This window comes from Dipodomys merriami, unplaced genomic scaffold, assembly GCF_024711535.1.
Source record: "Dipodomys merriami isolate MVZ:Mamm:240054 unplaced genomic scaffold, mDipMer1.0.p SCAF_125, whole genome shotgun sequence".
NCBI classification, from domain to species: domain Eukaryota; kingdom Metazoa; phylum Chordata; class Mammalia; order Rodentia; family Heteromyidae; genus Dipodomys; species Dipodomys merriami.
In genome coordinates, this window is record NW_027202549.1 from 279,529 (window position 1) to 293,355 (window position 13,827).

The 13,827-nt window shown below is 61.7% G+C and overlaps 1 protein-coding gene across 13 annotated transcripts in view; it reads left to right on the top strand.

Annotated features, from left to right (window-relative positions):
* Positions 1–1,171: 1,171 nt before the first annotated feature.
* Trak1 (trafficking kinesin protein 1) overlaps positions 1,172–13,827 on the top strand; it is a 34,318-nt gene continuing 21,662 nt past the window's right edge. For 3 of the 13 annotated variants that reach the window (XM_070017500.1, XM_070017501.1, XM_070017502.1), the window contains exons 1-3: positions 1,172–1,422; positions 3,620–3,814; positions 13,685–13,761. In XM_070017500.1, the coding sequence (XP_069873601.1) occupies positions 13,711–13,761 (51 nt within the window). In that variant the 5' untranslated portion in view covers positions 1,172–1,422; positions 3,620–3,814; positions 13,685–13,710. Of the gene's footprint in view, positions 1,423–3,619; positions 3,815–5,179; positions 5,285–10,014; positions 10,201–13,684; positions 13,762–13,827 lie in introns of those variants that run through there. The other 10 variants (XM_070017505.1, XM_070017503.1, XM_070017506.1 and 7 more) reach the window with 8 other exon arrangements.

Sequence of the window (13,827 nt, forward strand, 5' to 3'; positions counted from 1 at the left end):
CGGGATTTCCAGCCTCGGGAGTTGCCGGGACGGCAGGTGTGAGCGAGCCCCTGGCACCCAGCCCTGGCCATGTTTCCATGGCTTTCTAGAAGCCAACCTTCCCTCCCCCCCCCCCCCCCCCAGTTTTCTTGAACCACTAGTTTTAGCTCAACCTTTCCAGCCGCTGGGAATTCTCCCCGACCCCCGCGGCGGCCACAAACTGGTTTTGTAAGTCCAGCCCGGATTACCTGCAGCCATCTGTTCTAGAATATTCTGTACATTTTCACGCACGCATCTCGGGTCTGAGCCGATGGGCTTGAAGGAACTCCCAGGCCTACGTACGGGTTTGTCTGCAAAACTAGGACACAGCATGGGCATGGTGGCTCACGCCAGCCACTCAGGAGGCTGAGATCCGGAGGATCGCTGTCCAAGGCCCAGCCTGGGGCAGGAAAGTCTGTGAGACTCGCATCTCCAGGGAACCGCCAGAAAACCGGAAGTGGCGCTGTGGGCTCAAGGGGTAGAGCGCTCGCCTTGAGCTGAAGAGCTGAGGGACAGCGCCCAGGCCCAGAGTTCAAGACCCATGACTGCAGATACACACGCACACACACACACACCTCAGTGGCTTTGCTCTTTGCCCTGTTTGGCGAGTGTGGCTGCCTGGCTGGCTGGCTATTTCAGGAGCTGGGCAGAGAGGTCACACCAGGAGAGAGAGAGAGAGAGAGAGAGAGAGAGAGAGAGAGAGAGAGAGAGAGAGAGAGGGAAGGTGAGAGAGGAGGAAAAGGCACTGAACCTCTCAAACAGACGCCCCACTGGCATCCCCAGCGTTCACCATGCTCCTTCCCCTAACCCCCCCCCCCCCCCCCCGCACAATGCATCAAACCCCATCTTCAGTCTGGCCGGGCTGCGCAGGGCTCTCCTCCAACACCCCTGCTTCCACAGAAGCGAAGGCGAATGTGAATCCGTGGTGGTGGTGGTGGTGGCGGCGGTGACGCCGGTGGCGGCCCTGGCGTTGGACCTCGGGGCCTGGCCACCCTCCCTTATCCCAGTCTCCCGGACCTCTCCCGCCCCAGGCCGGCCTCGGACCGCGATCCTCCGGATCTCAGCCTCCCAACTCCCCTGTGATTTTTCTCCCCCAGATGATTTGACGGTGTGTGTGTGTCTCTCTCTCTCTGGCTCATCTCCTACAGCTCTCCGCGGCGCCCCCCCGGACCCCGCCGCCTGCCTCAGCCTCTAGCCGCGGGGTCCCCCATGGCAGTGGGCGCCTCCTCCTGACACCTGTCAAGCTGGACCCCCCCGACGCCCCGCCCGACGACGCTCCGGCCCCGCCCCGCGCCTGGGAACATGCATTCCCCAGCCCCGGCCTCCCCGAGGAGCACTACGTGAGCGAGGCCGCGGCAGACAGCCCGGGCCACAGGCTGTACCAGGATGCGTGCACCATCACTGGTTGGTATGGGGTTGTGTGTGTGTGGATCTGGGGGGTGGGGAGGGAGGGTGTCCCCAGGGCTGGGGGCATCCTGGGGCTTGAACTCCAGGCCTGGGAGCTGTCTGTCTGTCTGTCTGTGTCTGTCTGTCTGCGTGCTCCAGGCTGGGCGCTCACCCACACTGCACTTCCGTGGGCTTTAGAACCACGATCCTCCGGATCGCAGTCACCATGTGAGCCGGGGGGGGGGGTGATTCCCGTGTGGGGCGCTTTAAGAAGATGGGGTTTGCCAGGGCCCGTGGGGTGGGGGGTGGTTACGGAAGCCAGCGTGGGGTGACTCAACACCCCCCGCCCCGCCCCGCCCAGCCTGCCCGGACACGCAGGGCTCAGCCACGTGCTGAGCCCAGACGCCCCATGGCCGCTCTGGATCTCCCTCTTCCTTTCCTCTCCCCCGTCCCTTCTTCCTTTTCCTCCCACCTGGCCTAGGCCATGGCCCTGGTGTGGGGGTGTCAGCCTCCCCCGAGGGCCCCGAGACACTCACCTGGTAAGTTGCGCTCGTTTGCCGGGGTGATGGCAGCCTTCTGTGTGCCCCGAGGCACACTCAGGGAGAGGTAGGAGAGAAGAGCGTGGATGACGGGCTGGGGGAGGGCGCAGTCGCCCCCATCCCTTCCTCCCGGGGTGCGGGCTGGGCACGAGTCGCACCAGAGGCCGAGACCCAGGGCTTTTCCCTCACAGCCCCCTGGAGGCCTTGTGTCTGCCCGAGATCTGCTTTCCTTTCCTTTCCCCGGGACTCGAACTCGGGGCTTGGGCACCAGGAGGAGCTCGCGTTCCCGAGAAGTTGGCCCAGTGGGCCGGGACTACAGGCAGAAGCAGGTGGGGGGGTCCAGGCGCAGGGCAGTGTGGTTTCTCTGGCCACTTGCAAGATGAATGGCCCAGTGGGGGGAGCGAGGGGCGGACTGATTGACAGGTGGATGGGCGGGTGGGTTCATGAGTTGGAGTTTTCCTGCCAGTGTCTTCAGGGCCGGGACCCAGTCGGCTGCTGGCTTCTCCGACTTTGCCCTCTTATTTATTTCTAAACTCTGGTTAAAAAAAAAAAATGTCTTTATATCCGGGCCTTCCCCTCCGGCCTGGGCGCTCTACCACTTGAGCCACAGCGCCACTCCTGGCTCTTTGGTGGGTTCATATGGGAGATGAACAGAGGGTCTCACCAACTTGCCTGCCCTGAGCTGGCTTGGAACCGTGATCCTCCGGATCTCGGCCTCCCTGGGGGGATGGCATGAGCCAGGGCCACTCAGCCTTTTCTCCACCCCCCCTTCCCCTGCCCTCCCTCCCCACCCCCCTTCCCCTGCCCCCCTCCCCACCCTCCTTCTGTTGTTGTGTGTGTGTGTGTGTGTGTGTGTGTGTGTGTGTGTGTGTGTGTGTGTGTGTGTGTGTGTGTGTGTGTGTGTGTGTTCCTGTCTCTTGTGGGTGAGGTTGCAGCACCACCTGGTGGCCGCGGGGAGGAGTGGCAGGCGGCGCCCCAGGGCCAGGAAGAGCGTGACCAGTACCAGGCCCCCACCTGCCACCCCAGCCCCTCAGGAGGCTGAGATCCGGAGGACCGCGGTTCAAAGCCAGCCCGAGCAGGGAAAAGTCTGTGAGCCTCTGACCTCCCAAGGAACCAGTGGAAAGCCAAAAGGTAGACGTGGCGCTGTGGCCCAAGCGGTAGAGCGCCAGCCTGGAGCCTAAAGAAATCAACCGCTCAGCCAGCGCCCTTGGCTTTTTCTTTCTGCCAGTCCTGGGGCTTGAACTCAGGGTCCCGGCGCTGAGCCAAGCTGCTTCGGCTCACTCAAGGCTGGCGCTCTACCACTTGAGCCATAACCCCGCTTCGGGTTTTCCAGCCAGTTCATCGGGAGAGGAGAGTCTCCCAGGGGCTTTCCCACCCAGAGCTGGCCTCGAACTGCGATCCTCCAGATCTCAGCCTCCTCGGAAGAGCCTGGTCTCTCAGTGTGGCTCTTCCTTCTTTCCTCCCTTCCTGGGACTCGAACTCAGGGCCTGGGCGCGGTCCCTCAGCTCTTCCGCTCAAGGCTGGCGCTCTACCCCTTGAGCCCCAGCGCCACCCCCAGCTCCGAGCCGTGTGTGTGGTGCTGGGGAATCGAACCCGGGGCCTTGGCGGGTGCCAGGCGAGCGCTCTCCCCACCGAGCCGCCCCGCCCAGCCCTCCTCCTCCCCGCCCTCCCCCCAGACGTGTGCAACAGCACCAACCTGCCCGAGGTGGAGATCATCAGCCTGCTGCAGGAGCAGCTGCCGCACTACAAGCTGAGGGCGGACACCATCTACGGCTATGACCACGGCGACTGGCTGCACACCCCGCTGCTTTCCCCCGACGCCGCTGTCGACCTCACCACCGAGCAGATCGAGGAGACCCTGAAATACTTCCGTGAGTGCCTGCCCCCCCCACCCCGCCCGTTTTCCTGGCGGTTTGTGGGTTAAGAAGGGTCTCACGGGAACTTTTCGTGCCCAGGCTGGCCTCCAACTGCGATCCTCCGGATCTCAGCCTCCCGCCCTGGGATGACAGGCCCGGAGATGGAGCTTCCTTGGGCGGGGGGGTGAGGAACGTGGTTGCTGCCTCCGCCTTCCACGGCCTCAGATCCATGTTCATATTCTTCCCCAGACCCGTTGTGTGCGTGCGAGATCCACCTGGCGGTCTGCCACTGGTGTGTGTGTGTGCGCGTGCGCTTCCATGCTGCCTTTGGACTTGGCCTGTTGGTTCAGCCCACCGTTTCTGCTCTGTCTGTGATCCAGGAGCTCACAATGCTGGGGAAGACACTATTATTATTATTGTTGTTGTTGTTGTTGTTATTTGTGGTCAGTCGTGGGGCTTGAGCCCAGGGCCTGGGCGCTGCTGTCCCCTAACCCCAGGCGAGTGCTGGGCCCCGTTGAGGGCCACTTCTGGCTTTGCGGCGTTTCTGTGGTTGGTCAGAGTCTCACACAGGGGGCTTGGAACCGCGATCCTCCGGATCTCAGCCTCCTGAGGAAGCTGGGATGGCAGGCGTGAGCCCCCCCCCCCCCCCCCGGGCCCCTGCCTGGGCTTCTTATTTTTATCTTGTCCATGGGAAAAGGACAGAGGGAGGGTCAGCCATTCCCGAATGTTCCAGAAGGCTACCACCCTTCCCAGGGTGGGGGGCCAGAAGGCTAACGTCCTGTTACTCCCACGAAAGTTGGGCCCACTGCTCCCGTGTGTGTGTGTGGGGTCCCTCCTCCCCCTCCCCTCCTTCCCCGGCCCCCCGTCCACCCGCACCCCATCTTCCCCCCCTTACCTCCCGCGCACCTCATTCGCATCTCCGCATCCTTCCTCCCGCCCCCCAGCCTGGAGCCCGGCCGGTTGCCACGGCGACAGTAAGATTGACAACTGGGCGGGGCGGGGCGCGGGGGGCGGGGCGGGGCGCGGGGGGCGGGGCGGGGCGCGGGGGGCGGGGCCCCGGCTCCGCCGGCGGTGGTGTGCGTCTCTGACGTCAGCCCTCCCGGCCGCCCGATTGGCCGGGCCTGGCCACGCCCCCCGCCCCGGGGCCCTGCCGGCCGCTGGCTCGCTGGCTGGCTGGCTGGCGCTTGCCAGGCCGGGCCGGGGGGTCGGGCCGGGGTCCGGGCGGCTCTGCGCGTGCGCGCGCGCGCGCCCCGGGGGCCCGCCGAGCCGCTGCGCCGCCGCCGCCGCCGCCGGGGGAGGAGCCGGGCCGGGCCGCGCGCTGCCCCCCCCCCCCCCCCGCGGCTCGCGCTTGCGCTCTCCCCCCCGCCGCCCCGCTCTTATCATTTTTGATGCCTCTGCATCTCCGTGCGCCCGTCCTGACTATGCAGAAATTCATCGAGGCGGACTACTACGAGCTGGACTGGTACTATGAGGAGTGTTCCGACGGTGAGGGCCGGGCCCGTGCTCCCCGGGGGGGGGGGCTGCGTGGGGCGGGAGTGCGGGCACGCCGCGCCGGGGCGGGCTGCGGGCTGCGGGCTGCGGGCTGCGGGGTGCGGGCTGCCAGCAGCAGGCCCCGAGCGCGCACGGCCCCCATCGCCCCGCGGCGGGGCGGGGCCGGGGCGGAGCTGGGGGCGGGGCCGGGGGACAGGGGCGGGGCCAGGGCCGGGGGCGGAGCTGGGCATGGGGGCGGGGCCGGGGGCGGAGCTGGGCATGGGGGCGGGGCCGGGGCGGAGCTGGGCATGGGGCGGGGGCGGGACCAGGGGCGGGGCCGGGGCAGGGGCAGAGCTGGGCATGGGGGCGGGGCCGGGGGCCAGGGGCGGAGCTGGGCATGGGGGCGGGGCCAGGGCGGAGCTGGGGGCGGAGCCGGGGGACAGGGGGCGGGGCCAGGGCCGGGGGCGGAGCTGGGCATGGGGGCGGGGCCGGGGCGGAGCTGGGCATGGGGGCGGGGCCGGGGGACAGGGGGCGGGGCCGGGGCAGGGGCAGAGCTGGGCATGGGGGCGGGGCCGGGGGACAGGGGGCGGGGCCAGGGCCGGGGGCGGAGCTGGGCATGGGGGCGGGGCCGGGGCGGAGCTGGGCATGGGGCGGGGGCGGGACCAGGGGCGGGGCCGGGGCAGGGGCAGAGCTGGGCATGGGGGCGGGGCCGGGGGACAGGGGGCGGGGCCGGGGGCGGAGCTGGGCATGGGGGCGGGGCCAGGGGCGGAGCTGGGCATGGGGGCGGGGCCGGGGGCCAGGGGGCGGGGCCGGGGCCAGGGGCGGAGCTGGGCATGGGGGCGGGGCCAGGGCCGGGGTTGGGCACAGGGGCGGAGCTGGGCATGGGGGCGGGGCCGGGGGCCAGGGGCGGAGCTGGGGCGGGGCCGGGGGGCCAGGGGGCAGAGCTGGGGGCGGGGCCGGGGGCCAGGGGCAGAGCTGGGCATGGGGGCGGGGCCGGGGGCCAGGGGGCGGAGCTGGGGGCGGGGCCGGGGGACAGGGGCAGAGCTGGGCATGGGGGTGGGGCGGGGGCGGGGCCAGGGGCGGGGCCTGGGGGCGGGGCCTGGGCCAGGGAGGGGAACAGGGGCGGAGCCGGGCCTGGGGGCAAGGCAGGGGCGGAGCTGGGCCTGGGGGCGGGGCCTGGGGGCGGGGCCAGGGGCGAGGCCAGGGCGGGGCTGGGAGACCGGGGGCGGGGCTGGGCCTGGGGGCGGGGCCGGGCGGCAGGGGGGCGGACCCCGGGACGCAGGGCAGGCCTGCGGTGGGAGCCTGCCACCCTGGGTGGGAAGCGTGTGCGTGCAGGTGTGATAGTATATATTAACGCCAGCACATGCGCACACTCACACCCGTACCGTACGTGCTGAGCACCTCGAATCTTAGGCATTGCGATGCGCACAACGTACACCAACGATCGCCTGTGTTGGGTGGTATGTGTATCGCGCGCTACTATGCGTACTAGTACATGTATTATCACACGTAGTCTAGCCGTCTACCTTGCATATATATACACGTAATATACGCTATATAGTGTGTTACATGTTACTACATTTGCAGAATATATCATACTGTACATATTCTATCTATTGTGTGTAGTAAAGTGTATAATAATATATTTTTTTTCTTGGGGTGGGTCCTGGGTCTTGAACTCAGGACCTGGGCACTGTCCCTCAGCGCTTCAGGTCAAGGCAAGCGCTCTACCCACTTGAGCCACAGCACCACTTCCGGTTTCCTGGTGGTTTATTGGAGATCAAAGTCTCACAGACTTTCCTAGCCAGGCTGGCTTTGAACCATGATCCTCAGATCTCAGCCTCCTGAGTAGCTAGAATGACAGGGGTGAGCCACTGGCGCCCAGCTGGACAGTATATATTACATGCTACGTGTTCTATGTCGCATATATATTACATATATTACACTTATATGCCATATATTGGTTGTATTACGTATATATGTGATGTATACATTATACATATAATATATACAAGGTTTAGATGTAATATATGCAAGGCTTCTGGTTCAAGGGTCGTATACAATCTGTGATTATAATGTACACATATATAATATATGCAGGCTTTACACACAGTGGATGGCGCGGTTTCTGATTCCTGGGCGGTGTGGTGGGATGTATCACATGGTCGTGTGCTGTGCACTGTAGTGCACACAGTGTGTGCGTCACACATGGGCCGTCATCAGGGTACGGGGAGCGGCGGCTGTGCACGCAGCAAGGATGGCCAGCAGTGTCTGTGGCTGCCCGTGGCCATCCGTGGGCCCCGGGCTGTGGATCTGCTTTTTGAACTGAACAGGGAGCTGGCAATCACCCTGGTTGGCCTGGGTGATGGAATGCACTAGAAGCGTGCCCAAGTCACTCTTCTGTCGGTCTGTGCTCACTCCGATTGTGGGGTTCAGCCAAGAGGCCGTCTGCAGGGCCTGGGGTACCCACTGTACACCCCACAAAGTGCCACCAGGCTCCCGCCGTGTTACACGGGGGACGTGGTCACGTATGGATCTGCTCTGGGTTCGTCCTTGGAGGTCGTGAACAGTGTTGATGGTGGAAGGCTGCCTGCCAGGGTCTTTGGAAAAACCGTTCTTTTGGAAATATTTTATTGACTGACCTGGGTCTTGAACTCGGGGCCTGGGCGCTGTCCCTGAGCTCTGTGAGCCACAGCACCACTTATGGTTTTCTGGTGGATCATAAAGAGTCTCATGGACTTTCCTGCCTGGGGATGGCTTTGAACCGTGATCCTCAGATCTCAGCCTCTTGAATAGCTAGGATGACAGACGTGAGCCACCAGCACGTGGCCAAAATAAAAACCCTTTGTGTGTGTGTGTGTGTGTGTGTGTGTGTTGGTCGGTCAGTCCTGGGGCTCGAACTCAGGGCCTTGGCGCTGGCCCTGAGTTTCTTGTTGTTCAAGGCTGGCGCTCTACCACTTGATCCACACTGCCACTTCTGGCTTTTTTCTGAGTAGTTCATTGGAGATCAGAGTCTCACAGATTTTCCTGTCCCGGCTGGCTTTGAACCGTGATCCTCAGCTCCCTGAGTGGCTGACCCGAGGGCGCCCAGCTGCAATGTAGCTCCACCTCACTGCTGTCCTGTCTGGCTCTTGAGCACTGTGAGCTACAGTTTGCTGCTGCAGTGCTGGGTGTGGAGGTTGAGATGAGGCCCGATCGATCGTCCCCAGGTGTCCACCCCGGAGTCTTCCCCTGCAGTTTTCAGTGGAGTCCTGGGCCCTGGGGCCTCCTGGGCTCTCTCCTTTTCCAAGGGCAAGGAGGAAAGTGCAGGATCACTCAATATTGACTTGTCACCTTCCGGATGCTTGTTGAGCAGAAACGTGTCTTTGAGGACAGAGGGCAGGGGACATGGCTGGGGCTGGACTTCACTAGAATAAACTGGCTGGACTCTGGGGCCTCCCGCCTGTCTGTCATCCCAGCCACTCAGGAGGCTGAGATCCGGAGGATCGCGGTTCAAAGCCAGCCCGGGGCAGGATAGTCCCCCGTGAGACTCCGATCTCCGGGGAACCACCAGAAAAGCAGAAGTGGCGCCGTGGCTCGGGTTGTAGAGCGATGGCCTTGAGCTAATGATGCTCTGGATTTTTATTTTTTCCTAACCGGGCTGGCCTCGAACTGCGATCCTCCGGATCTCCGCCTCCTGAGTCGCTGGGGTGATGGGTATCAGCCCCCAGCAGGCTCCCGCCACCCCCTCCCCTGCCCAGCCCCGGGACATCTGAAGTCGTTGGTTTAATAGTTCACCCGGGTATGCCTGCCCGGGCGTCTGGGCTGGGGTGTTTTCCCTGTGCAGTTGCTAGGACACTGGCCGGCCGCTCCCATTGCGGGGGCCCTGGGCCGGGGAAGGCGTGGGGAGACCGGGCTGACTGCCTGAACAGGGTAGCAGGTGCCGGGCCCCGCCCCCGGCAACGGGCCACGCCCCCGCCCAGGTCCCCAGGAAACCACAGCAGGTGCCCAGCCCCGCCCCCGGCAACAGGCCACGCCCCCCACCCGGGTCCTCCAGAGACCTCAGCAGGCGCCGGCCCCGCCCCCAGCCCCGAGCCACGCCCCCCGCCCAGGTGCTCCAGAGGCCCCGGCTCCGGGGCCACGCCCCCCGCCCAGGTCTGCAGGAGACCACAGCAGGCGCCCGGCCCCGCCCCCGGCTCTGGGGCCACGCCCCCCGTCCAGGTCCCCAGGAGACCACAGCCGGCCCCCCCCCTGGCTCCCTGCGGGGCCACGCCCCCCCCCAGGTCCGCAGGAGACCACAGCAGGCACCCGGCCCCGCCCCCGGCTTCCTGCGGGGCCACGCCCCCCGCCCAGGTCCTCTAGAGACCTCAGCAGGTGCCTGGCCCCGCCCCCGGTTCCGGGGCCACGCCCCCTGCCCAGGTCCCCAGGAGACCACAGCCAGCCCCGCCCCCGGCTCCCTGCGGGGCCACGCCCCCCGCCCAGGTCCTCTAGAGACCTCAGCAGGTGCCTGGCCCCGCCCCCGGTTCCGGGGCCACGCCCCCCGCCCAGGTCCTCTAGAGACCTCAGCAGGTGCCTGGCCCCGCCCCCGGCTCTGGGGCCACGCCCCCCAGGTCCGCAGGAGACCACAGCCGGCCCCGCCCCCGGCCCCGCCCCCGGCTCCCTGCGGGGCCACGCCCCCCGCCCCCGGTGCCCTGGGCGCCGCGGCCCGCGCACACACCCTCTAGTCTCCCGAGGCTGCGGCCGGGCCGGGCCGGGCCCTCATGGCCCCCCCGGGATAAGTGGCCAGGACCACCCCCAAGAATGGCCCCTTAAGCCCGGCGTGTCAGGTGCGGGGGCGCTGGCCGGAGCCATGTCCCTGACGCGGGGGGTGAGCTTCGAACCCGAGTCCTACGAGGAGGAGGAGGAGGAGGAGGAGCCGAGCAGCCTGCGCCTGGGCGTCCTGGAGGAGGAGGGTATTTCCTTTACACAGCCAGAGATCCTGGTTTAGGCGCCTGCGTCGCTTACTTTACATAGCTGCGTGTGTGTTTTGTATTTCACGATGTTTTGCATTGCATGCTCTTTAACTTTCATATAACTATATTACTTTATTTCAGATAGCTCTTCTATGTGTATTTTATTTTAGGGGATGGTTTCATTTTATATAGCTATATTTCATGTAGATAACCATTTTCACTTTACGTGGCGATATATTTTATGCATATTTTATTTTTCATAATTATATGTTTTATATGACCATATTTATGAGCATTTTACTTTATAGAACTCTATTTGATGGAATTATAAAATAAGTAATGTTCTTTGTATTTTCTTTTTTTTGCCAGTCCTGGGACTTGAACTCAGGGCCTGGGCGCTGCTCTACCACTTGAGCCCCCCAGTACCACTTCCTATTTGACTTTTACATTTCTTTCTTTATGTTTTCTTTGTCCTTCTGGTCTCTGAACAGGCTTGACTGGTGTGGCCTCCTGAGTGACTGTACTCTTTTTTTTTTCTTGTTGTGATTGTTTTGTTTTTGCTCAAGGCTGGGGGTGGAGTGGGCGCTTTACCACTTGAGCCACAGCTTCACTTCTGACTCTTTCTGTGTATGTGGTACTGAGTCATTGAACCCAGGGATTCATGCATGCTAGGTGAGCACTCTACCACTGAGCCACAGTGCCACTTCTGGTTTTCTGCTAGTTGATTGAAGAGTCTCAGGGACTTTCCCCGCCCGGGCCTGGCCTCAAACCAGGATCCTCCAGATCTCAGCCTCCTGATTGGCTAGGATGACAGGTGTGAGCCACTGGCTCCCTGGGCTTTCTTCCCTCCCTCCCTCTTAACACTGAGAAAAAAGGTTTTGGGGGAACCAGGCAGGTGATCCTATGCTAATGACCTTGGGCAGGGAGGGGGGGGTGGGGGAGGGGGAGGGTGGAGGTCCTTCAGGTGAAAATAGTCTGAATCATCTTATCAGAAGCACTGCTTTAAGAGCACTTATCTTTCTGGCTCAGGTCCCCTTCCTTGCTAGAATTATTTATGACCTGGCCATAATCAAGAGTGTGTGTGTGTGTGTGTGTGTGTGTGTGTGTGTGTGTGTGTGTGTGTGTGTGTGTGTGTGTGTGTGTGTGTGTGTGTGCGTGTGTTTCTTCTTCTTGTTGATGTTGTAGGCCTGAGAAATAATGCTAACACCTCCCTTTCAGAAACACTCAGTAAAACTAACTAATGGGAAGCCCGTGGCTCCTGCCTGTCATCCTAGCTACTCAGGAGGCTGAGATCCAGAGGATTACAGTTCGAGGCCAACCCAGGCAGGGAAGTTCACAAGACCCCGATCTCCAGTGAACCACCAGAAAACTGGAAATGGCGCCGTGGCTCAAGTGGTAGAGCGCTCGCCTTGAGCTGAAGAGCTGAGGGACAGAGCGCCCAGGCCCAGAGATCAAACCCTACCACCGACCAAAAAGAAAAAAAAAAAACCTTAGGAAAATAACCCCCCCCCCAGTTATTTTGGAGACTTAACCCCTCACCTAACTGGGTCAGAGATTTTGGGGGTGTTGGGATCCAATTATCTGGGTTTGGCAACCACCTCTGGGCTATTTCGTTGGCGACGGGGCATGTCTCAAGAGACCAGGGTCTCTGGCTTGTCTAGAATTCAAGATGGAAAGGGGACATTTTTGGGGGGGTGCCAGTTCCACCCCCTTCCTTCCTCCCACCCATCTTCCTGCTTTCCCAGATCAGATCTCTGCTCTGAAGGTGGAAGATGGCTACCTGTATTATTATTATTATTATTATTATTATTATTATTATTATTATTATTATTATTATCTATTTATTTTCTCCCCGGCACTAACCTCAAAGGTGAAGAAAAAAAAAAGCCCAATTCATGATCAACGTTATTTGTTTCCTTTGTGCAACAAAAACTAACATTTGAGGTTTGCCCAGGGCTCGTGAAAGAAAGAATGTGCTAGACATCCAGGAGATAAGGAAGAATTTCCAGTTTCAGGGTGACACCTGTGATCCTCCAAAACCAAAACCAAAACCATGTCGGGCGGGATGTCATTGTTCCTGGTCACAGTGTGTTTCAGCCTGGAGCTTTTGGTAGAACATTCTAGACTGGCTGTGGGCGCTGCTGGCTCATGTCTGTTTATCCTAACTACTCAAGAGGCTGAGATCTGAGGATCAGGGTTCCAGACCAGGCCCCGGGCAGGGAAGTCCATGAGACTCTGATCTCCAGTAAACCACCAAAAAAGAAAAGCAGGAGTGGAGCTGTGGCTCAAGTGGTAGAGCACCAGCCGTGAGTGACAAAGCTCAGGGACAGAACTCAGTCCCCGAGTTGCAGCCCCAGGACTGGCATTAGAATACATGCATGACAAACAGCAAATGTTGGGGTGCTCTGGAGGTGCGGTCGAGGCTGCTGAGCACTTTCAAAGGTCACCTGCTTCATCGTGCAAACCGAGCTGCGGGTAAATATTAATTCCAGTTTTGCAAACAGAACCCCGGAGACATGGCGACGGTGACCTTGTCCAGAGAGTAAACACACACCCAGCCTTGGTCCAGCCTTCCACATTCCTTCCACCCTTCCAGGTCCTTTTTTTCTTTTCTCTTGGTGGGTCCTGAGATAGCGCTCTACCACTTTGAGCCATATATATATGGCGCCACTTCCGGTTCATTGGAGAAGAGTGTCTCACGGCCTTTCCTGCCCTGGCTGGCCTCCAACTGCGATCCTCCAGACCTCAGCCTCCTGAGTAGCTAGGATGACAGGCCTGAGCCACCCTTTGTGTGTATGTGTATGGACCGGTCCTGGGGCTTGAACCTACGGCTTGGGGACCTCTCCTTCCGATTTTCCCCTCCAGCTGCCGGCTCCACCATCCCCTCCCCTCCCTTTTTTTGTGTTGTGTTGTTTTGTTTTCTTGCTAGCTCGCTGCAGGATGAGTCTCTCGCCTTTTGTCTGCCCAGGCTGGCTTCAAATGAGGAGACTTTCCTCCCAAGCCTCCTGCCATAGACAGGTTCTCCCTGGGGGCGGTGGTGTGTATGTCAGGTGCCCCCAGAACCCACCACCCCGAGCCCCATTGGCCATGCAGACTTGGGTGTATCCGGCTGGGTTGGCCAGTATTTATCCTCACAGTGACCTGGGGGGCGTGGCTTCATTTGCATAAGCATCATGTAATTGGCTGGCAAAGGGAAGCATCTGTCTGCGCTGTCAGGGGGGAGCCAATCTTCGGCTCCCTCCCTCTGGTCTCATTTGAATTTGACTCCATTGTCTCCCCCCCCCCTCCACACAGCACACACACGCACACACCTACCTACCCAGGCTGGCTCATGAACCACGATCCTCTAGATCTCGGCCTCCCCAGGAGGAGCAAGGATGATGGGTGTGAGCCACCAGCGCCCGGCTGGACGTGATGTTTCGGCTGATAGGTTTTGGGGTGCCTGGGATCTCACTGGATTTTTTTCTCCCCCTGTTTCTCGTAGTTTTATGTGCTGAGAGAGTTGGCCAGATGACTAAAACGTACAGCGACTTAGATGCGGTCACACGGCTTCTCGAGGAGGTGAGCCCTGGACGGAGCTGTCTGTCATTGATATGGTCAGTTCCTGTTGCTTAGGTCCGAGCCCCA